A 24,345-nucleotide genomic window follows, 5' to 3' on the forward strand; every position below is an offset into this window, starting at 1 on the left:
TCAGTTGTAAAAGAAGAGGTTAATTTTATACCATGTGCCAAGAACCTCTGATAGATCTCATGTGCTGCTTGCCATTTACCAAGTTGCTGTAGTTAGGGTTGACCTGCAGGACTGAATTCACTGCTATGAACTTGGCTGAATGGAGTACCTCTACTGTTGAACTCTTGAGTGGTACCTCAGTATGCCAGCTCTGATAGTCACTCAAGTTAAACAGCTCATACCCTCAAAAACTAACAGTTGTGATTTATAATCTGCCATGCACGCTGCCCAACCACCACCACCTAGTTTTCTCGTGCCTTCTCGGTGTCACCTAGGGTGGCTGGATGAGGCTATACCATGAATAGGTTTGCCTGGAACCGAGTCATGCCAGGTTGAGGCCCTTCAAGCACCTACAAATACAGGATTATCATTGAATCTTCCAATATTAACTCACGGCATTTCCTCAACTGTCTAGAGACATTTTACATTTTTCAGTGAGGGCCTCTAGCCTCAGACGGTCCCTATCTTCTAACTTCCTAGCTGAACTCCAGCCCACTCGTTCTTCCCATCAAACATTCATATGTTGACCTGCACAGGAACAGTTTCCTCTTCAAAACTTCCTACTACATTCATCTTTATAGGGTATTTCAAAATGTGGTCCCTACACAACCAATGCATTCAAACAAGAATCTTTTACTTGTTCATTGACTGCTTCCTTGTTCTACTTTCTCTTTTCCCTCTTGGGTTCAGAATGCTTCTTCCTTTTATCAGAAATGCTTGGCTTGAGTTGTTTCTGTACAACAGGGCTCTATCAACTATGGCCCACTGGCCAAATCCAGCCCGTTTCTATAAACTCTGAGCAGAGCACAGCCCTGGCCACTTGATTGCATACTGTCTATGGCTGCTTTTACATAGTTCCAACAGAGGTCTGCAAGGCCTAGGATACTTACTGACTGCCCCTAACAATCTGCTGATCTTGGATCTAGAATAGTAGTTCCAGAATAGGTGTTGGCTCCACCGGAAAAAATGAAAATATGAATTACTGTCTTACAAGAGAGAGCTGTCAGGGACGTCCACGACGGACTCAGCACCACAGAGCCTGCCTCACCAGCTGCTGTGAATACAGAAAGAACAGAGAGGGAAGTTGTGAAAAGGCCACACTAAGAGGAGGCAAGGACTCCTGCAAATGACAGGCTGCTTCCTCCTTTCCTAAGCTCACTCTCTACCTTCCTGGGATACAGTAAAAGCTGCTCAGTTGCTAGCTCCCTCTAAGGAAGGGGCTGTATGAATATAAATGACTATAGCACTGTGTCAGATTCAAGACTTTTATTTTTTTCCATGCCCAACAAGCCGGAATGGTTGATGCTCACTGCTCCCCCTCCTGCCCCCAAGCCCCCTACTCATCACAGGAGTAATGTTTCCTTTCACTGGATAGCTCAGATGGTGCCTAGGCTTTGGCGGCTGACTTGTAATGGGCCAGAGTGCGGGCAGAAGGGTCCGTGGCATTGATCCACTTGGGCATCCAGTAATGGTCAGCCAGTCTGCCCGGCCTGGGTAGTGGCGTTCAAAGATTTGACGGTAGTAATAGCCTTCCTTAGTTTTAGGAGTATTGAAGGGAAATTTTTGGGCTGCAGTCGCCATCATTGTATCATCAACCTGTAAGAATATAAATTCAAAATGGCTTTGTTAAATGGCATAGAAACACTTGTATTTAATGTGGCTTCCCAACAACAAAATGACTGTAAATTGTGCAAGAGACCCTTTGAATCACCCATCACTTAGAAAATGCTAAAATACAATAACAGACACAGCTGGCAGCAACTTTTCAAGGAACATTTCTGCAAATAATTTTAATACACGGTGGCTCTGAGTGTTTTATGACTAATAATGTCTGGCACCCAGCAGGTGTTAAATGTTAAATGAAGGTCAGTGATGATTGGTAAGTCTCTTCTCTTGCTCTTTGAATTTTATTTTATTATTTTTTTTAAATTTTTTTAACATTTTATTTTTGAGACAGAGAGAGACAGAGCATGAACGGGGGAGGGGCAGAGAGAGAGAGGGAGACACAGAATCGGAAGCAGGCTCCAGGTTCTGAGCCATCAGCCCAGAGCCCGAAGCGGGGCTCGAACTCACGGACCGCGAGATCGTGACCTGAGCTGAAGTCGGCCGCTTAACCGACTGAGCCACCCAGGCGCCCCTCTTGCTCTTTGAATTTTAGATGCTACTATATAATCCTTCATGCTACTTAAATCTTATGAAATTCTTTTTTTTGTTTGTTTGCTTATTTTGAGAGACAGAGCACATGAGCAGGGGAGAGGCAGAGAGAGAGAAGACAGAATCCCAAGCAGGTTCTGCACTGTCAGGACAAAGCCTGATGCGGGGCTTGAACTCACAAACCATGAGATCATGACCTGCACTGAAACCAAGAGTCAGATCCTTAACTGACTGAGCCATCCAGGTGCCCCAAATCTTATGAAATTCTATAAACTCTTGTTTACAGGGAATTTCTCCTACAGCCACAAAACATTTAATGAAATACAAAATGAACAGGGATTGCCATTCTACATCCAAATTGTCCTATGCCAGAAAATATTTTAAAGACCTTATACTGATGTTCAACATATTCCTGTAAAATCCTAAACCAGGAATTCTTAACCGAGGTTATTCCATCACTGAATGCTTCTTTTGGCCGCCAGAGAATGTCTTTAGGTATTAGATTGGAGTCCTCAAATGTCTCTCTCAGGAGATGTTTTTCTATCCCATTCTGACATGAAAACAAAGGAATGGCAGTAAAAATTCCAAATACATTTAATAGCAATAGACAGTTTCCATCGTGCATCGATTCACCTACCTTGGGAGTTCTCATATCTGGGGGCAGAGACAAGTAATAGGAAGAAAATCGATGATCCAGGAAAGGGACGCGCAATTCAAGGCTTAAAGGGGAAAAGAAAAATCTAAATCAAAATGGATATTTAGTGCCTGTCCTTTTAGATTCTCCTTGAGAGTTTCTTAGCAATTCAACTAGCCTCTATGTAATGTTAAGACTAAAAGTCATTTTTAGGGTCCTCCTGACCTTTACTACTGCATGAGTAGCAAAAATCTTCATTCTCAACAAGATGTATTACCTCATCTAGAGAGTAAAACAAACGGACAATAATTTTACTTTCCCTTCTGTAAACAATTAAATGCACATCTCAAAGAGCAGAAAATGGTAAGAAACACGAGTGATCTGATCATTAAGAACGTACTTTTCCTATACCTTTCTGACTCAAAGTTTTTTCTTGGTGAGGCCATCTCTTGTCCTATGGAAAACTAAAGAATTCAGAATTGTTTACTACTAAATGATTTACATACAACATGCAGTATATACCCCTGTTCCACAGTGTTTCATCAAAGGCCACATCGTGTTTCCTGAATCCTGGTGACTCTGGTTAAGGCAAATGGATAATAACCATGGATTCAGTTCCTTCCCCACACGTATCTGACTATTTTCTAATCTAAGTGTGATTTCGTAGAAGCAACTAAAATATTTAACGTAGTTTATCACCTACAGTAAGAGTTCTGAATTCTCCAACATGACTAGCTAAAAAGTGAAAACTTCAGGCAACCAGAAATAGAGAAACCTGTTTATAATCTAATCAACCCTCCCGGCTCTTCATTGCCCTGTGTCCGCGTAGGGTCACCACAGTATCAAACAGGTGTGGTAGGCACTCAACACTTGTTACAGGGGCTGTGTCAGCTTTAACTTCTCTTAAAAAGAGCAGCACCTGCCTTCCCTTTCGGTTGTTCTGATGGTAGCAGAGTGTGGCTGTGCTTTAAAGACGAAATCCATCTAAAACAACCTACAGTCTCCTCACCAATGCCAGAACAGTGCTTTGAGACAAGCTTCGTTTTCTCTATCGAAGTCGTACTTTGTGGGTCACCTGGGTGACCCAGGGGGTTAAGTGTCTGACTCTTGATTTCGGCTCAGGTCATGATCTCACGGCTGTGAGATCGAGCCCCAAGTTGGGCTCCGTGCTGGCCGTGGAGCCTGCTTAAGATCTCTTTCTCCCCTCCTCCCCTGCTCACGTGTGCATGTAAACTCATGCTCTCTTTCAAAAAACAAAAAGTCATACTTTGCACAAACGTATAATCAACTAAAGAAAGTAATTGGCCATTGAGCTTTTTGATTTTTGAGGCTGTCTTAATGATTGCTTCTCAAACTACCGAGTTACCCGTGGGCAGCAGTAGTGCGATCTGCCCGGAGAACGTCGAACAAGTAGAGTTCCTTCAGAAGCCTCTCGCTTTCCTCCTCGGCTTTTTCAGGAGAAGGAGCCTGTTTTATAAACAGGTGGAGTTACAAATACACCAACAGCTTTGCTTGTGCACACAGAACAGTGTTCATTCCTCTTTCCCATATTCCAGCTCTAGTGGGAGTAAGACAGAAAGCTAAACAAAGTTTGGGGAAGGGGGGGTCCCTACTTGCTAAAACAGGCCTTCCTGCACACCAAACAGGTAGCTGTCAGGCGATAAAATGGACGCCCAGGGCAGTAACCAGGCTGCCACAGGGGATTCAGAAAAGTCAGACTCCCGATTCTCCTGCTTCACCAGTTCTGAAAAATGGAGATTATCTCACATTAAGACTTCTTCCCCCCCCCCAAAGAAATACAAAGCAGACACTATCAGTTTTCTTCACATACGTCACAAGATACTCAAGCGTTAAGACAGACGAGAGCAAACAAACCACTTTTCTTCACCCAGGCACCAATATCCCTCCGTGTCAGAAAACTTACCTGTGAAAATATATGTAACCCTGCGTAAGCTCATCTGAACCTTCTCCAGAGAAGATCACACACTATATCTGTGTTCTTCCGAATATTACTTGGAGACTAATACATACCTTAGTAGACAGAGAGAAATTGTTGATGTCAACATAACTGGCCACCAAAAATGTCTCGTATTTAGCTTTTGGAAACAATGATGTTTTACTTAGACTTGAAGTCTGTATTAATAATGTAGTTTCCAAAATAATGACCTTTTATCTATAAGCTAATTTTTATATACTTTACCCAGAAGTTGTACGTTGCAATGAAACAGCCCAAATCATTCCACAATTTTACCTATTTATTAAAAAATTTTAATGTTTATTATTTTTGAGATGGGCAGAAGAGAGAGAGAGGGAGACACAGAATCTGAAACAGGCTCCAGGTTCCGAGCTGTCAGCACAGAGCCCAATGCAGGGCTCACACCCAAGAATCAAAAGATCATGACCTAAGCCAAAGTCAGATGCTCAACCGACTGAGCCACAGCCACTGTGCCCCTTATTCCACAATTTTATATACGGGTTTTAAAATTGTAATGCTTTTAGACCAAGAATATCCACCTTAGAACTCTGACAAACTGAACAATGACAATATCTAAAACAAATTCATAACTTTCATACCAATATTATCATACAAAAATAATAAAGTTGGGAGTTTTGGTAGTTTAGGCTTTTCTTTCCTAACACCAAATTTCACAGGTGGTTAAGAATACTATGTAAATTGCTAAAAGAGAGCCATTGGTTCCGGCTGCAAATCTATGTAAACCAGTATTTGTTCTTTAGCATTTTTTTCATGATCACTGATCTAGGAGACTTTTTAGACATTTTTTCCTAATTGCCTTCTCAATGAATATGAGTACTGGATATACTATAAATCTATTTATATAGTGTGGCCCTTTGGAAGCCCACAGGCCACTGTATACAGAAAATTCTTTTTTACACTCCAAGAACCAATTTAGTTCTCTTGTGGGCAATATCACCCCTGTGGTAATATTCTCATGCCCTAAACTTTGCAATGGAGTCTTCTCAGATAGATTCTGAGTCTCTTAAAAGAGAGACATATCTCAGCCAGTAGCACATTAGAGGCTCAACGACACTGGAGTATACTTCTGATCTTGCCATATATCCACATGACAAAACTAGCATTGCTTGCTGGGCAGTAATAGTTATTGATTGATAAGTCATATGATAGAATAGTTACTAAAGTATATATGAGTATTCCTTACATAATTAGTTACAACACAGGACCTATTTCCCTATACAGCCCAAAGAAACTATATGCAGAGAAATTGGGGAGTGAGGAGTGCAGAAATGTGCATCTATTCTTTGGAGAAATATAAATACAGATCTTCCTCGACTTACACCCTGATAAACCCACTTAAGTTGAAAACATCATCAAATCCACCTAACCTACTGAACATCATAGCTTAGCCTAGCCTACCCCAAATGTACTCAGAACACTGACATTAGCCTACTGTTGGTCAGGATCACAGACCACAAAGCCTACTTGGTAATGAATGGTGCACTGAGCATCTTATGTAATTTACTGACCCTGTACTAAGAGTGAAAACCAGAATGGGTGTGGGTACAGAATGGTTATAAGTGTTTCAGTTGTTCAACCTTGTGATCACTTGGCTGACTGGGAACTGCAGCTCAACTGCCCAGTATCGAGAGAGAGAGAGAGAGAGACGGACGAGAGAGAGAAAGAGAGAATCCTTTGCATGGCGTTAGCCCAGGAAAAGATCCAAATTCAAAAGTCAAAGTAAGGGTTCTGCTGAATGTGTAATGCTTTCACACCCTCATAAAGTCGAAAATTGTTCAGGTCAAACCATGGTAAGTAAAGGACTGTCTGTAGGGACACCATAAATGGGGGAGTTTAGGTGTTTATTTCCTCTCACTCCAAAAGAGATTGGGGAGGGGTGCCTGGGTGGCTCAGTCAGTTAAATGTCCAACATCGGCTCTGGTCATGACCTCACAGTTTGTGAGTTCAAGCCCCACGTTGGGCTCTGTGCTGACAGCTCAGGGCCTGGAGCCTGCTTTGGATTCTGTGTCTCCTCCTCTCTCTGCCCCTCCCCTGCTCACACTCTGTGTTTGTCTCTCAAAAAATGAATAAACATTAAAAAATAAATTAAAAAAAAAAAGATTGGGGGAATTCTTAAATGGTCTGGTCTTAAAATAGTGCTGACCTAAGAATTTTATTTGCATTCATTCTTAAGTATCGTTTTTTAAACTGTTGTTCGAAATAATCTTTTATACCTTATACTCTTTTCAGGATTAAAAATCTTTTAGAGGGGCGCCTGGGTGGCTCGGTCGGTTGAGCCTCCGACTTCGGCTCAGGTCACGATCTTACGGCTCATGAGTTCGAGCCCCGCGTCGGGCTCTGTGCTGACAGCTTGGAGCCTGGAGCCTGCTTTGGATTCTGTGTGTGTCTCTCTCTCTGCCCGTCCCTCGCTTGCACTCAGTCTCTCTCTATCTCTCTTAAAATAAATAAACATTAAAAAAAAAATTAAAAAAAAAATCTTTTCGATACTGTAAAATACCTTACCTACTGAAGCACGTACTGTTGTAATATCATAAGTTTCCAAGGAAAATATGACTTCATCCAGGACCTGAATGCCTTCCTCAGAATTAAAGAGGACTTCATGGTGTTCACTTCCAATGTGATTTGCCACCTGATTATTTAAGAAATATCCATATACTTGTTATAAGCACTGCCCTTAAAAATGAAACATGAATACTGTCATGTCACAACACGTTATAAGTTAATAATAGTGAAAAACAAATCAGGCAAAATATGAGGAAATGATTCTCTAGTCACCACATACACAGACCAGTTAGGTTTCCTGGCCTCCCCCAGTCTCTGCCCTGACTTGACCAAGAGGTAGACAGCCCATCAGCTCTTCCCACTCTAAGACTTCAACCTAACTGTCCACAGGATTCCAGTGAGTTGTGTCCCCCCCCACCCCCCACTTAAGTTACCTCACCCACTTCCTCCCTTCTCTAGTCCAACATGGCCCCACTCTAACCTCGGGCCCCTATTGGCCCTCCATCGATGGTTTATGTTACATTCAGGATGTTATTCCTAAGGGAAGTGCCTTCCCCTCATTCTTTTTTCTGTGGCTGTTTTGGATTCTTTTAGCCTTGATCAACTTGCTTTGACACTGCACTCATCCATTCCCTGTAAATTCTGCCAGAGTAGGAACAAAGTCTCCCAAACACGGAATGTGTATGTACAAGGTCCTCTCTGCCCATAATCCTAAACACGGTGCTTTATAAGAAATGAAAACAGCTAACATTTACAAAGTACTTACTACAGGCTATGCTCTATCCTATGCACTTCATGAATTCTATCATTTTCACCTTGACATTATCCCATAGTAGATACTGTCATTCCCATTACATAAGTGAGGAATCGTATGTTGGAGGTAGGATTTGAGACCAGCAGTCTGCTCCAAAGCATGCAGTCACAACCACTGTACCATTACTTTCAAAACGACAGAATTATTATCACAGGGTTTTTATGAGGATTGTATGAGCCTTAGTAGAAGTACCCAGAGGACAGTGTATGACACACTTGATACTCAACAATGCATTTCATTTTATTTTAATACATTTAACTTAAAACAATTACCTGAGTCAATACAGCGTAAGTACAGAATCATTAATTAGTGGCTAGATTTTTATCCTTATGTCTGTCCCAATTACATAATGGGCAGGACGGTGTCTTACCTTTCTAGCAGCGAGTAAATCAGTACTGTCTTCCATGCCAATCGCAAATGTCTGGAGAGGGTACTGTACTTGAGCCTCTTTTAGCTGCTTCAACAGGGTGGCAGCAACCAAACTGGAATCTAAGCCCCCTATGAGCAAGACGGGAAGTACACTGGCTATACGCCATGCTTACGAGAAACAGATATGATTTACAATCCCATTAAGCACCAAGATTAGAGTTTTGCTATTTAAAATCCCCAACTTTTAGGGGCGCCTGGGTGGCTTAGGCAGTTACGCGTCCAACTCCTGATTTCGGCTCAGGTCATGATCTCGCGAGTTGTGAGATTGAGCCCGTGCTTTGGGCTCTGTGCTTGACAGCATGGAGGCTGCTTGGGATTCTCTCTCTACCCCTCTCTCTGCCCCTCCCCCACTTGCACACGCTATCTCTCAAAATAAAATTTAAAAAAAAAATTTAAAAATCCCCAAGTTTTATAAACCAAAAATCAATTATTATGAAAAATCTAACACATAACCTGACATAATGATTACAGTACTTGAATTGGTCAAAAGTCACCATACACAATTCTAAAAAATGTTTATTAGCTCACTCATACCAATAATTAGAATGTAACCTGAAGCTGCTCTATTGCCATGAATATTAAATGCAGCTTACAGAAAACATTTTTGTCCTATAATGGAGGGAAAATTAAATCATAAATATTTTATAGTCAAAATCTCAGGGATAGCTACAAATCATTTACTTAAATATGTGCTAAATATAATTGGGCTTTTTAATAGACTTCACCTGATAAAAGGCAGCCAATCCTTCTGTCTGTCATTAAGCGTTTCTTTATGGCGTTGTCAAAAAGGATCCGGAGGTTGTTCTTCACAGTTTCTAGCTCAAAACCTATAAACATGTAAAGCAAATCAACAGTTCCAGAAAATCTTGGGCTGAATTATTTACTGAAACAAGGCAGACAATCATCTATCAATCATGATGACACCTGCTCCAGGGTGGAATTTGCCAAATCCCCATGTGCCACCTCCAAATTAAATAGGAAAGAGCTCTTCTGATTTGAACCATTCCAATGACAAGAAAGTAGCACTTTTTTTTCCCTTTGGGAGAGACAGGAGGGGAACAGGCGGGTGGGCGTATGCTTTGTTACCTGGGAAGAGTTTCTCCACATTGTCATAGAGCGCATGCAGGGGCTCATCTCTACAGTGATGATATTTGACCATTTCCACTGATGCAACTTTGCCATTCGGCTTTAAATCCAAAACTTCATAGTGTCCTGGGAGAAAAGGCTCCACTTTTAAAAAAGGAGTTGTGGAGTGCTTCAAGTTAACAAGACCTACAAATTCAAAACGATAATTTTACTCAAGATACAATTCACCATTACTTACTATCCTCTCAATTCCTGTTTATTCCCCCTTTTTGATATAAACACATGTCCATTATATAAGCAAAATAGGGAAGAATGAACCCAAATGCTACCACCTACTTACTAGGGAGAGAACAGTGGTAGAGATGTACCCTAAGGTTACACTGATTTCTAGTAGTTCAAATTAATAAGAAGATCCCCAACATTCAATTTCTTCTCCCTGTCTGGAATTTCAGATCAAGAAAATCTATTTTCTATAAGAAAAGACACATTAAGCAAGAAGATGGACTTGAAATTGCTACTGTTATGATACCCTGGCAGTCATTTCTTTGTCATCACTGAGGTATGTTAAGGAAACAGCCATGATTTCTGGTCCTTGAACAAGCAAAATGATCCACTATGAGGTAATGGCAGAACTAGTTATTATATACTGTGTGTTAAACAGTATAATCTAAATTTCTTCAAAAGTTTTCACAGGGAGTAAACAACCTGGCATCACCATGATCTCTGATTAAAAACCAGTGTTTTATTGTAAATGGGAACAGCCTATCTAAATGCTCATTACGACTCACAATTTGAGTTTCTCAGCCCAGTCATCTTCTGTGTCAGACTGAATTCAAAGATCAGATCGGACCCAGATTCCTGCCTAGCAAGCGGACCTCAAGAGAGCCACACAATCCCTATGGGGGATGAGGATTAATTAAAAAGTTTCAAGCAGGGAGGACCATCAACAGATTAGTTTTTGATACGCTATTCTAAAAGCATTGAGAAACAGTCACTCGAAAACTTCTGGACTTCCCAGCATAGGATTTGCAAATATGATCAAGAGGAAAACACAAAACCAGAGTAATAATGAATACCTACAGACAAATTCTATCATTACCTTTAGCTTCTGAACACACAGCCAAAAATCCATCTTCCGTCATGGCTTTAAACAAAGGCCTGACTCCATAAGTATCTCTGCCCAGGAACACTTTCTTATTGGCAGTATCCAGCAAAATAAATGCAAACACCCCATCCAACATGCAAACTGTTTGCTCAATTCCTCCTTTGTCGTAAAGATGAAGGATTATCTCACCATCCACTTTGGTCTGGTATTCAAATTCAAAATGGTGTTGCATCTTGTAAAAGCAATAGCAAAATAAACATGTTAACGTTACAGTCCTTGTGCATCCATTAATAATTTTTTGTTGCAAAGTTGCTTCAACATTTCTATGTTCTATAATCACGCACCTTAGTTATTTAGAAGAATCATTGCATTATCAAAATACAACTTATTTGAACTCACAATTCTGCTCATTCTTTACAGCATAAAGCTAAACGTACACATTTTAGTTGCATTCTGATAAATGAAAAGCAGAGGCAATGTAGCAAAACAGTCATACCTATCAGGAAGGATAGGAATGCCCATTATACATGTCCTATGTCTATAATACATGTATGTTTACATCTGTATGTCAGTTAAGCAAAGAGGTTGCAATGACACTAAAAATGTGTCTTCCCCAACTGTAATATTTTGATTTGGGAATGTAGGATCAGCTGAGGTTTTTCCACTTCAGTCTCAAAGACCTGCCTATGAAAATGGAAAGTAAAAGGACACACACAGTTGGTACTATTCCCTGATGAATGGCTCCATCACAATGATGAAGACACATGGTCCAGATAAAGCTGATGGCCCCCCAGGGGAAGCCTAGAATATTCAGTCTTCCCACCATTGCAGTGGCATTAAACTACTTCTCACTGATAGAGAAAATGACAGGGGAGCTTTAGTAGTCCACATGCCCCAAGGGCTCAGCAAAGTGACCATCATGACCACTCAGCACAGAGGGAGAGGGCCTGATGACATTACACCGGGCTCTGGCTCTCCATCACCACTGGCCAACTGTGAGGGGGAGAAATCCTTGGAGTTGCTCTTTCTTTGTGCTTACTCCTATTTTTGGCTGACCATGGAGAGAGAAGAGGTTCCTATAAACAAAATCACGGGGAAATCCTGGTTAAGTTTAAACATTCAGAACATGTTTTTAAAATTCACAAAGTAAATCTATGTGTCTGTATATGGATGACCTATAAACATGCTTCACAATCACACTCACTCTATCACTTGTGAAACTTCTGTCTATTAGCACTCACAGAATGAGCCAAACCATGGGCTCTGGCTGCCTCGAGTGACTATAAAGCCACTTCCTGTTGACCTCTCCCTCCTCTGAGAGAGATCAGGGGAGATCCTGTCACCAGCAGGTGGGGTTTGGAAGCAGTCTTTTGCTTGCCTTTTTGCACTTACATATCGGAAGAATAAATATACCCTCCAAAGCATTCAGTGATTTCAGTAAGCAACAGCTTCCCAAATCTATCCTCCACTACTGTCATCACTGCTCTTTGGCTTAAACCTTGCAGGTAACTTACTGGTTAATGATTCCCATGTTCCACTTTGCACTCTCCTGAAACCACACTTAGGTAAAAGCTGCAATTAGAGGGCATCTGGGTGGTTCAGTCAGTTAAGTGTCCAACTTTTGATTTCAGCTCAAGTCATGATCTCAGAGTTTGAGTTTGAGCCCCACATTGGTCTCTACACTGACACTGCAGAGCCTGCTTGGAATTCACTCTCTCTCTCTACCCCTCCCTCCCCTCTCAAAATAAATAAACTTAAAAAAAAAAAAAAGCTGTACTTAGATAAAAGTCCCTGTATCCTGCCACCATTCAGAAATCACACTGCCACTTGACCTGCTGGTTGCAAGCCCCTGATGATCCCTGTAGAGAGAGAGCCTCCTCTCTGCCCCAGCCTTTACTCAGATTCCTCCTCTCCTTCATTTATTCTTCCTCCACACCCAGCACATCTCTAGCTGGATTTTATTAGAGGTAAATTTTTTTTCATCCAAAAAAAAAAAAAAAAAAAAAAAAGGAGGGGCTTTGGAGCTTATGTTGTAGTGTCCTTTATACAGATGTAAAATGGCCATCCTCCTCATCAACAGATTTCTGGCCGCTCACGCAACAGAAGCTTAGGTGATTGGTAGATGCAATGGAATTTCTATGCTTTTGAAAATACAATGTATTTGGTAATTTAGAATAAAAATACTTGTGAAATATTTACTATTTTGTAACTTTTCAACAAAATATATAAAAGCAGCAATGTTGTTCAAGTTACACAAGGTATTTCCTATCTGATTTAAGGTGAAAGTTTAATATTGCCATAATACAACCTAGCATTCTCGTGTGTATGGCACTAACTTGGCTTGGTAAGAAAGAAGTCTTACCTCCTGTAAGTACCTCCTGTACTCTCACTAGCTTGAAATTCCATTCTTATTTTTCGTGTTCACCATTTCATCTCCAAGCACCTAGAAAAATCATGCCTATATACTCTTAATAAATGTCTGAAAGGAATCTGCTGAATAACCATAAAAACTTTTCAAATGAGAAGCGTATTATTGAAAGTAATCTTATGAGATGACACACAATGGTAAAAGCTATTGTCCAGAGATAAAAATGTCCTAATGGTGGCTAGAATATAAATACCTCCCCATGAATGACAGATGTATATCAAGACTCAAAAAATACCAAGGAACCTAACAACTAAATGTATGAAGTATGAATGCTATCAGGCTTCAACAAAACAAAGCAGCTATAAAGACATTTTTGTGACACTTGCAGAAATTTAATTTGAACTCAATATTAGATGATCTTATTGATTCTTGGGTTTAATAGTATTGGTATTAGGTAGAGGATGGCCCTCATTTTTAAGAGATAAGTGCTTGCATATTTAGGAGTAAAGTGTCACGATATCTGCAGTATACTCTAAAATGATTCAGCCCAAAATTAAATGCCTAGGTGTATATACAGAAAGAGAGCAATAGAGCAAATACGGCAAAACATTAACAATTAAATAACCTAGGTTCTATTTGTTCTATTTTTTTTTTTTGGTTTGTTCTTCTTTTTTGTTCTTTTTTATATGTTTTAAATTTTCAAAATTATAAGTTGGGGAGGAGGGTGGCAAACAAAAAATAACTTGGAAATTTTGCATTAAAAAATTTATGAAACACTAGCCAAGTAATTCCAGATTGGAAGGTTCTTAGCCAGTTTGGCTCCCTGGGGTCAGAATTTCCACCCCTTCACCACTCTCATCCTGAGTAAGCTTTCACCAGATTAGAAAGCTGTTCCAATTTTAATGCTGCTAAAAAAAAAAATCACTCCTTGCACTCTTCTGTCCTGTGGCTCTGTTTAAGTGCAGTCAGTACACAGTAGCAATAAATGTCATAAGGGCAGCATTATATAAAAGCTACCAGTATGATTACCTCCAAACTATTAAATTCCATACCTGCCCTAAAGTCCTCCGGTCTCCCTACTCTTAGAATGATATTCCAACTCCTTGCCAAGTCCTGCTTGATCTGGTCGTGCCCTGCCCACCTACCTACCCCTTGATCACATCTGACAATCCCAGGGCTGCTTCCTACCTCGGGGCTTCTACACGTGCTATTCCCCCAGCATGAAATGCTGTTACCAGCCCCACTAGTTGATCATTATCCATTAGGTCTCAGTTCAAGTGTCAGTTCCTCAAGAGACCTTCTCTGACCACCCTTGCTGACATTGGATCTCCCATATTATTATTTTTTTTTTTTTTTGTCCAGAATATCTATCCTATGTACAAGGATTTTTTGTCTTTTTTTTATTTTTAATGGAATAAACTCCATCAGAATGCACACCTATGTCTCATACTTACTACTGTATCCCCAGTACCAAACACAGGCTCTAACTAATATTCAAATTCATGACAGGAAAAAAAATTCTAAGAGTTAAAGAATTATAATCTTCATTTTGTCTTTTTTTTGGGACCAGGCCATTTGAACTCCTTGTGCATCTGTGCCCTATCTCTCTTTAGAATTGGAGCAAATGAGGTAATGAACATGGAAACTGTGTGAAAAGTAAAAAGCTTTATACAAAATATATAAAATTATTACAACCAACTAGCCCTGAGGTTTAATCACATCCAGATATCTTCTGGTTTATTTACCTTCTTGTGGTTGTAGATTTCACCATTGTAACAAAGCCACAAATAAGGATATTTCTTCACTCGGATTGGCTGCATTCCAAACAGCTGGTCAACCACTGCCAACCGATGAAATCCAAAGCAGCAGTTGGTGTATCCATTGACATTCTCAAAGCGAAATGCATCTGGACCCCTGTGTGCAATCTTCATAGCACTCAGGCACTGAACAGAAAGGCAGTCATCACTGCCAAAGAGGGCCCAAATCCCACACATGGTGCAATGGAGCTAGGGGCTCTCTATGGAGAGAAAAGCAGACCAGTTGAATATTCAATATCCAAGTCTGTATTAAATCTTGATTCCAAAAACTGGCATAAACTACTTCAAAGACTGATATTTAAACCATCTGATCTATAGCATTAGGCTGGCAGGCACACAGGAGTTGAGACTGATTTAATTGATTTACAAGTATTCAGAAAAGATGCATGACCTTCACATCCAGCTGGCTAAAGCAGTTAGCACCCCGTCAATGCCTGCATCTCTCTCACCTTGGACCTTGGCTCACCTGAGCCGGGGTAGTCAGGCCACATTCTAGGTTTACTTCCAAGATACAGATATACATGCAGGCTGGCTCCAACCTAGTGAGAGATCCCTGTCCCATTCTCTATCCCAGAATGTCAGAAGCCCTCAAAAATCCAATAGACTCCCCAGATTACTACTACAGTCCCCTCTCGGGACTCCTGACAATTAAATGTCCTCTCTTTACCGGTACTAACTGCACATAGAGTATAGCAGGTAAGAAAGATCACACATACTGCTCGTGTAATGTTAAGATACATAGCTATTACAAGCATTTCACAACTTCTAGTTTACCTCTAAGTGATTTATTCAAATGTGATAAAAGAAATTCTAAAGAGACAAAAGGCATGTTATCTGACATTAGATACCCTGGATCGATTACAAAAAAAAATTTTTAAGTTGACAGAGATACATAATGTTCACCATCAAAATGTCCTAAATGACAAAAATGTCCTCAAATGTCCTCAAAATGTCCTCAAATTGTCCCTCAAAAATGTCCCTTTTTGTCTCAAAGCTGCTTTGGTCCATAAGAAAGCAAAATAGGTGGGATATAAACAGCAAGAACATCTCTGAAAAACAAGCTGGCCATCCCTACAGGCCAAGAAGCAAACAAATAATTCCTGTGAATGGTACTTTGCAATTTTATATTCTCAATTGTGAAATAAAGGCTTTTTATTTAGATGCTGCCAACTCAAAACAGCTATTTTACCAAAATAACTTGGAACTATTTGGGTTTTTTTAAATGCAAATTTGCAGTGAATGCCTAATTTGAAACAAAAATCATATATAAATATATATAATATAAATATATATTATATATAATATAAATATACTATATAAAATATACATAGAATACATATGTTGTTTCAAGTTACATCAATCACTTTGAGCAATCCTCTGAGGACATGCACAGCTAAATGAACCAAACCTTTGTTTGGCCTTTTAATGAGACCATATCAAATTAATAAAAAATGATAGTGACTCCAACAACTTGGAAATGAAGTAGCACATGTCCTGTGCAGTCCCTTCCATGAACCTGGCAAATAGCCTCTAATGAGATATTTGAGATTTAGGGGGAAATTCACTTAGATTGAGGTGAGAGGACTACTGATAAGCCATCTATCTTTGACTCCATACCAATGAAAAATGGGCTGAGACAGTACTTTGAAAATCACAAGAGGTCGTCATTAGTGAATCATTTCCCTCAGTCTTCCTAATGCTACTTAGTGAATCCCATTATTAAGCCTGTTATAGGAAACACACACTAAACACTAAATTAGAGGGGAAAGACAGGCAACACATATTAGTGAAGCACACTTCTCCAGCAGGAAATAGCAAGTTAAAACTGTTATCTATTTTTGTTGGAATCAGTCTCACTTGCAAAGGTCCTATTTGCAATGCTTTTTCCAACTGCTGTTACCGCTCCCAGTAATTTTCCCTATTTCCTCATAAACTTCTAGGGCAGTGCTGTCCAGTAGAAATGTGAGCTACATATGTAATTTTCAATATGCTGGTGGCTCCATTAAAAAAGTCATGAGAAAATGGGAAGTTTTTAAATCTATTTTAACACAATGTACTAAAAGATAGTATTTTGACAGGTAATCAGGCATAAAAGTTATCGACGATATTTTATATTGCTTTTCTCTACTGAAGTTAACATCTGGCGTATTTTATACTTACCCCAGACCTTGATTCAGACTAGTCTGCCTTTGAAGTTCTCAAAACAGTTACATGTGTACTGAATTTGTGCTGATCCAATGCATTTAATTTCTATGCTATTTACCAACCACTTCAATTTCACCATCTTGTTTTATTTTTACCTTAAGATATCAGCAACCAACTCCTGGACAGGTTCAAGACCTAAATTACTTCTAAGTAATCTTATAGGAACGTGGCCAATCAATGGGGAAAAAAAAAAGAGTTAGGAGTCCTGTTAAATTGTTACTCAAGTACCCAGGAAGAAGAAATAATGTAGGCCAAGGGCCCAGAAGAAAACTGTCCTTTTATTCAAAATAGTAACATTAATCTGAAACCAGCCCTACAGAACAGACAGATATCCACTGAGAAAGGCATGTTCATTCATTTGCTTTTTCGCATACCGTGCCGCCTGTCGCCCTGAACAGTTGTCTTCTAGGCAGGATTTACTCATTAAGTCACTTGTTGAGTCTTGCAGTCTGGCTGGGGGGTGGGGCAGGGAGAGGGAGATGGTGGGACCAGTGGTGAGGGGCTAAGTACAGACCCTTAGGCTTGGACCTACAGCCTTGAGACCAGGACCAAGCGATTGTGTGTCCCGAAACTCCGACTGCACCCCAGCCACGTGCACCCTCTGGCCAGTCCGCAGCAGGGCCCCCGGACTGCAAAATTTTCCACAGGCTTCGATGCAATGTAATTTTTAAAAACAGTAAAATTTACAACGGCCAACGCGGGCTGGAACCCGGCCTCCCCTCTGCCGTCCACTTGATCCCAACCTCTGCAGGGCCAGACTGGGGTCTTTACCCCGCAGCTGGCTCCCAGGTGCGCAACAATCGGCCCCGCCCCCTTTACGGGTGGGAGCCGCAGAGCCCTCCGGCGCCCGGATCAGCCTCTGCCCACGAGTGTGCTAGCCAGACTGCCGCGCATCCTCCTCCTCCTCCTCCTCCTCCTCCTCCTCCTCCTCTTCCTCCTCCTCCTCCTCCTTCTCCTTCTCCTTCCCCTCCCCCTTCCGGGGCGGCCCAGGGTACCCTGGAAGGACGCTGCACCCCGCAGCAGGGCCTGGCTTACCTGGGATCCAGCGGGTGGAGTGACCAAGGTGCCAGGTAGGGGCTGCAGCTGGCGGGCGGGGCGGCCGGGTGTCCTCTCATTTTATACTGGCCTAGCTCCTGTAATGCGTGCGGGAAGTTTCATCATGTTTGTGAGGACCAACCAGCGCGTAGGGGCGTGGCCCACAATGCGAGACCTTGGAGGCAAGGAGGGGGGAGGGCGGAGGAGGAGCAGAGAACTAGAGGAGGAATTGCTGCGTTCCAGCTCCTTAAAGTGTTAGTGCACCTGCTGAAGGATTGCCTAAGAGGTCTAGCCAGGTGCCCCACTGACACTGAGGGTTATCTTACCCGCTGTTCTGACAATTAGAGGGCCTTCTGCACTTGGTTTGTTCTTGGGGAAATCAACACCAAATTGATGGCCGTGTCCCCCCTGCAGCACATCTCCCTGCAGATCCTTAACTGCAAAATTTTCGCTTTTCGAAAGTTCATGTTATGCCACTTTGCTTTTACAGAAGACCCACATTAGACCCTCATGTGGTACTAATTCAGTTAGTTTTTGCTAACTGAAAGAAATCCGAAGAGGATGTTTGCTTTTAGGGGAAAAGGTGAGAAATGAAAATAGCGTTCCGTATTGATTTCGTAGCTGGCCATTTAAGGAGGCAGCAAGCGAGTGGCACTGCCAAGTTCCTTCCCCAGGACTACACTCTGTGTCGAGGCGCCATGGCTTTGAACACTGTCTCTGAGCATCTGCGCTTTGTCTGTATTTTGTGCATGCATTAGCAGGATGTGCCCTAGGTATCAGAAAGGCCTAGCAGAGGTTATTTTTTGCGTCTGAGAAAACTCAGATTTTTCATGTAAATTAATGGTAACTGTTTCTTCATTTTATGTCATTTCAGCTTATGAAATGTTTCCTAGGAACACTCTACTTTGAAATAACAGGGAAACCTGTACTTTAGTTTCTCCGTAACTACAAAGAGAGCATCTAGTACATAAGATGGATACAGAAATATTTGCTCTATTAATAAATAATGGGGCAGGTAGGAAGAGCTGGAAGGATACGATCTTTTTATTAACTACAAGGTAGATTTCATTATGTCTTCTACCTCAGACATAACTAAATTTCTCCCATCTCTGGATCTATAGCTCCGTGTATTTGTGTTCTGTGTTGGATCATCATCAAACTTTGTGATGTGGTTATATTCTCCTTCGACTAGATTGGCATCTTCCTGGTTGTGTTGACTTCACCTTTTGAGTCTCACTATCAGCTCAGTGGATACCACTAGCTAGATTCTCAAAACCTGCATTCAATTCAATTCGATTCCTCATCACATTTTGTTGTTGACCAATTTCACTTTCAGGCAGGAAAGGATGGAGTTCCAGTCTGAATTTTACCACTAACCACTTCTATGACCATGGGTATGTTTTATAATCTCTTTAGGTTTCCCTCTTTGAAAAGAAAGTGGAGATTACCAGGGTCCTTCCAGCCTTGAAATTGTAAGCACTAAAGTGATGAGAGTTCTTAGAGCCATAGCACCCAAGGAGGAAAAATTTTTTTCCATCCCCATAATATCAATCTGTCTTGCTGAAGCTCAGAATAATTTTTCAATGTGTATATTTTTACATTAGGCCCAGTTAGAGGTAAATTGCCCAAATTCACTCACCTGATACTTATAGATCCAGGATGTGAAATCAGGTTTGTCTGGGTCCACAGGGCATCCTCTTTTGATCAAATTCTGCCTGTAGAATAGATAGACAAGAAGAGCTGGCTGGGTCATACCAGAGATACTGACAGAGAGCAAGGAGCCGACATAGCCTCTCTTATTTTTGCTAAACATGAAAGATTTGCATTCAGGATTAAATAAATTTTATTCTCCAGATTTCATCCCCGTTCCTATATTGGAGCATTACCCTAAAATTTGTATTATCTGCACTAAGAGTTTGAAAGGGGAGACTCTCCATTTGAATTTTTTTAATGTTTGTTTATTTTTAAGAGAGAGACAGAGCACTATGAGCAGGAGAAGGGAGGAGAGAGAGGGAGACACAGAATCCAAAGCAGGCCCCAGGCTCAGAGCCTGATGTGGGGCTCAACTCATGAATGGCAAGATCATGACCTGAGCTGAAGTCAGATGCTTAACCAACTCAGGTGCCACTCAGGGGCCCCTGAGACTCTCCACTTTAAAGGCATTGTTGAACTGGTACCACTAGGTTCTTCAATTTGTTACAGGGAAAGACTTGTCCTCAGAAACCAATTTTTTCCTTTTTTTTTTCATTTTAATTCCAGTTAGTTAACGTACAGTGTTATATTTGTTTCAGGTATATAATATAGTGATTCAACACTACCGTATATCACTCTGTGCTCATCATGACAAGCGCACTCCTTCATCTCCCTCACCTACTTCAACTATCTTCCCATCCACCTTCCCTCTGGTAACCACCAAATTGTCCTCTATAATTAGGAATCTGTTTGGGGGCACCTGGATGGTTCAGTCAGTTAAGCATCTGACTCTTGATTTTGGCTCAGGTCATGATCTTGCAGTTTGTAGGATCGAGCCCCATGTCAGGCTCCGCACTGACAATGTGGAACCTGCTTGGGATACTTTCTCTCCATCTCTCTCTCTCTCTGTCCCTCCCCTACCAATGCTCTGTCTCTCTCAAAATAAATAAATAAACTTAAAAAGAATTTTTTAAAGAATCTGTTTCTTGTTTTGTCTTATTTTCTTCTCTTTGCTCATTTGTGTTCTTAAAATTCCACATATGATTTAAATCATATGGTATTTGTCTTTCTCTGACTTATTTTGCTTAGCATTATTCTAACTCCATCCGTGTTGGTGCAGATGGCAACATTTCACTTTTTTATGGCTGAATAGTATTCCATTATATATCAACATCTTCCTTATCCATTCATCAGTTGATGGACACATGGGCTGCTTCCATATCTTGGCTATTGTAAACAATGCTGCTATAAACATAGGAGTGCATGTGTTTCTTTGAGTTAATGTTCTTATATTTTTGAGTAACTACTCAGTAATGTATTGCTGGATCATAAGGTAGTTCCGTTTTTAACATTCTGAGGAACTTCCATACTGTTCTACACAGTGGCTGCACCAGTTTGCATTCCAACCAACAGTGCACGAGTGTTCCATTTTTTCCACATCCTCACCAACACCTTTATTTCTTGTGTTGTTGATTTTAGCCATTCTGACAGGTGTGAGGTACTATCTCACTCTAGTTTTGATTTGCATTTCCCTTATGGTAAGTAATGGTGAGCATCCTTTCATGTGTCTGTGGCCATATGCATGTCTTCTTTGGAGAACTGTCTGTTCATGTCTTCTGCCCATTTTTATCAGATTATTTGTTTTTTGGCATTATATAATTTCTTTACATATTTTGCATACTAACCCTTTACTAAATATGTCATTTGCAAATATCTTCTCCCATTCTGTAGGATGGCTTTTAATTTTGTTGATTGTTTCCTTTGTTGTGCAGAAGTTTTTTATTTTGATGTAGTCCCAATAGTTCATTATGCTTTTGTTTCCCTTGCCTCAGGAAACCTATCTTGAAAGAAGTTGCTATGGCTGATATCAAAGAAGTTACTGCTTGTGTTCTTGTCTAGGATTTTTATGGTTTCATGTCTCACATTTAGGTCTTTAGTCCATTTTAAATTTATTTTTGTATATGGTGTAAGAAACTGGTCCAGGTTCATTCCTCTGCATGTTGTTATCCAGTTTTCCCATCACCATTTGTTAAGAGACTGTCCTTTTCCCACTGAATATTCTTTCCTGCTATGTTTAAGATTAGTTTATTATATAGTTGTGGGTCCATTTCTGGGTTTTATATTGTTTTCCATTGATCTATATGTCCATTTTTGTGCCAATACCACACTGCCTTGATCACTACAGCTTTGAAATATAACTTGAAGTCCAGAATTGTGATCCCTCTAGCTTTGCTTTTCTTTTTCAAGACTGCTTTGGCTATTTGGGGTCTTTTGTGGTTCCATACAAATTGTACGATTTTTTGTTCTAGCTCTGTGAAAAATGCTGCTGGTATTTTGATAAGATTGTATTAAATGTGTAGATTGCTTTGGGTAGTATAGACATTTTAACAATATTCGTTCTTCCTATCCAGGAGAATGGATTGTCTTTCCATTTCTTTGTGTTGTCTTCAATTTTATCAGTGCTTTATAGTGTTCAGAACACAGGTCTTTTACATCTTTGGTTAGGTTTATTCCTATGTATCTTACTATTTTGTTTCATTTTTTTTAACGTTTATTTATTTTTGAGACAGAGGGAGACAGAGCATGAACGGGGGAGGGTCAGAGAGAGAGAGAGAGAGACAGAATTGGAAGAAGGCTCCAGTCTCTGAGCCATCAGCCCAGAGCCTGACACGGGGCTCGAACTCACGGACCATGAGATCGTGACCTGAGCTGAAGTCGGACGCTTAACCGACTAAGCCACCCAGGCGCCCTTCTTACTATTTTAAGTACAAGATTCCTTTTAGAATCACACAAAAAAAAGTCTCTCTTGACCTCGCCCCACCAAATAGTGTATTTTTAGTATTCCTTTGATAGAGAAAACATAGCACCATGATAAAAATAAAACAAAACACCCAAGAAGTTATCAAGGCTTCATACCACTCTTAAATAAATTTCTATTTTACTGGTCACATCAGCACCAAGATAAATAAATAGTAAAATGTGTAAGACATACTAAGAACAGACTACAGTCAATGCTCGTAGACTACACAGGTTCAATATCCCCCCTAAGTTACATTCCCAACTAGTTTACTAACTGCCAAGAATATAAATTCCACACAGAACATGTAGTGAACACTTAGTAATTGACAGGCAAAAGCAAAGATGACAGCTGACTCAGTTCAAAGGTTCCTTAGTGCCCTAAAGTCTTTAGCAAACTGACTTTGCTGCATCCTAATCTACATAAAATGTCTGAAACCTGAGAACAACCTAGGAAAGGAGATCTTCTATCCACATTGTACAGATGTAAAACTAAGATAAGTTGAAGGATTTAGCCAGTCTGAATTAAGTCATCACAACTGCACATAATCATAAACTGAATCATAATCATAATCATATAAAACCCAGAGACGATTTCCCTTACCCCCCACCCCCACGATTTATGTAGTAAAAGACAGATACCTGATATGTTACGTAGTGTTGGTTGTGCTGAGTATCTTCCACTTGTCCCTCCAGAGTCACTCCATCCTTCCTCCCTTCACTTTGTGTCCTGGCTCCCTTGCCCTCCTCTTGTCATGGAAGTGTCCAAAGGGAGACGCAGAGGTTAGAAGGGAGAGGTCTCAGGGTGTTTCTTCCCCAGGCTCCTGCACCCCCACAGAACTCCTCTCCTAAAGCCCACAGCTCCTGCCACATGGCCTTCTCTATAGCACAGTCTCCTCAGATTCCAGGAACTGCTCCTTCCTCTTCCCCTTTAGGCTTAACCCGAGGCACCAAACCATCTTGCTTTTCTTGAATCCTGTCCACACTTCTGTAATTAGTGTCAATTCAAGTGTGACATCTGCTTCCTATCAGAACCCTGCCCAATACATTGATCTAGGATATAACAGAGGACGCAACGGATTTAACTAGAGTAGAAAACGATTCATATGTTCTCTTAATTATTAGACACAAATGAAAACTAAATTATGTGGCCTATTTTCCCACATCTTACCCACCCCTCTATTGAAACCTCACTCTAAAAGCAGCCCGGAAGCATTTAACATTCTGTGACCTGAGTCACTGAGGAATCAAATAAAATCTTCCTCTGTCAAGTAAACCCTTTAGGCTGGTTCCCCATCCCAAAAGTATAATTGACAACACAAGATTGCATTTGTTCAGCCCTGAAAGCATTAGTTAAAGTCTTTAAAATTCTTTTAAATACTAAATTCATTTTTCTCAATGGTATTTTTTTTTTTTGTAGATTGATCCATTTTCTAGAATTAGAAAAATATATAGTAATAAAAAAACCAGCCACATAATGATAGCTACCCTTTGGGATTCATTGATTTTAAAATGTACATAATAATAAAAAAGCTTCATTGATATTAAAACACTATAAAATGAAGTTGCATTTTATTCAACCCCATGTATCTTTGTAAAAGTTTGTTGATGAGTTTGACATATTTATGGTCTATAGAAAATGCTATCAAACCATTCAGATTTGCCAACCCCTG

The 24,345-nt window shown here is 40.5% G+C and overlaps 1 protein-coding gene across 1 annotated transcript in view; it reads right to left on the bottom strand.

Moving 5' to 3' along the window:
* Positions 1-1,426: 1,426 nt before the first annotated feature.
* The window catches only part of ASNS (asparagine synthetase (glutamine-hydrolyzing)), a 160,983-nt gene continuing 138,064 nt past the window's right edge, over positions 1,427-24,345 (bottom strand). The window contains 16 exon segments of the mRNA XM_030308001.2: positions 1,427-1,512; positions 1,515-1,638; positions 2,591-2,743; positions 2,831-2,912; positions 4,194-4,296; positions 4,753-4,810; positions 4,812-4,858; positions 7,326-7,452; positions 8,510-8,637; positions 9,294-9,395; positions 9,655-9,840; positions 10,754-10,991; positions 14,873-15,144; positions 18,185-18,282; positions 19,824-19,899; positions 23,315-23,421. Coding sequence (XP_030163861.1) covers positions 1,427-1,512; positions 1,515-1,638; positions 2,591-2,743; positions 2,831-2,912; positions 4,194-4,296; positions 4,753-4,810; positions 4,812-4,858; positions 7,326-7,452; positions 8,510-8,637; positions 9,294-9,395; positions 9,655-9,840; positions 10,754-10,991; positions 14,873-15,121 — 1,683 coding nt within the window. The 5' untranslated portion in view covers positions 15,122-15,144; positions 18,185-18,282; positions 19,824-19,899; positions 23,315-23,421.

Source organism: Lynx canadensis, chromosome A2 (assembly GCF_007474595.2).
Source record: "Lynx canadensis isolate LIC74 chromosome A2, mLynCan4.pri.v2, whole genome shotgun sequence".
Lineage (NCBI taxonomy): Eukaryota > Metazoa > Chordata > Mammalia > Carnivora > Felidae > Lynx > Lynx canadensis.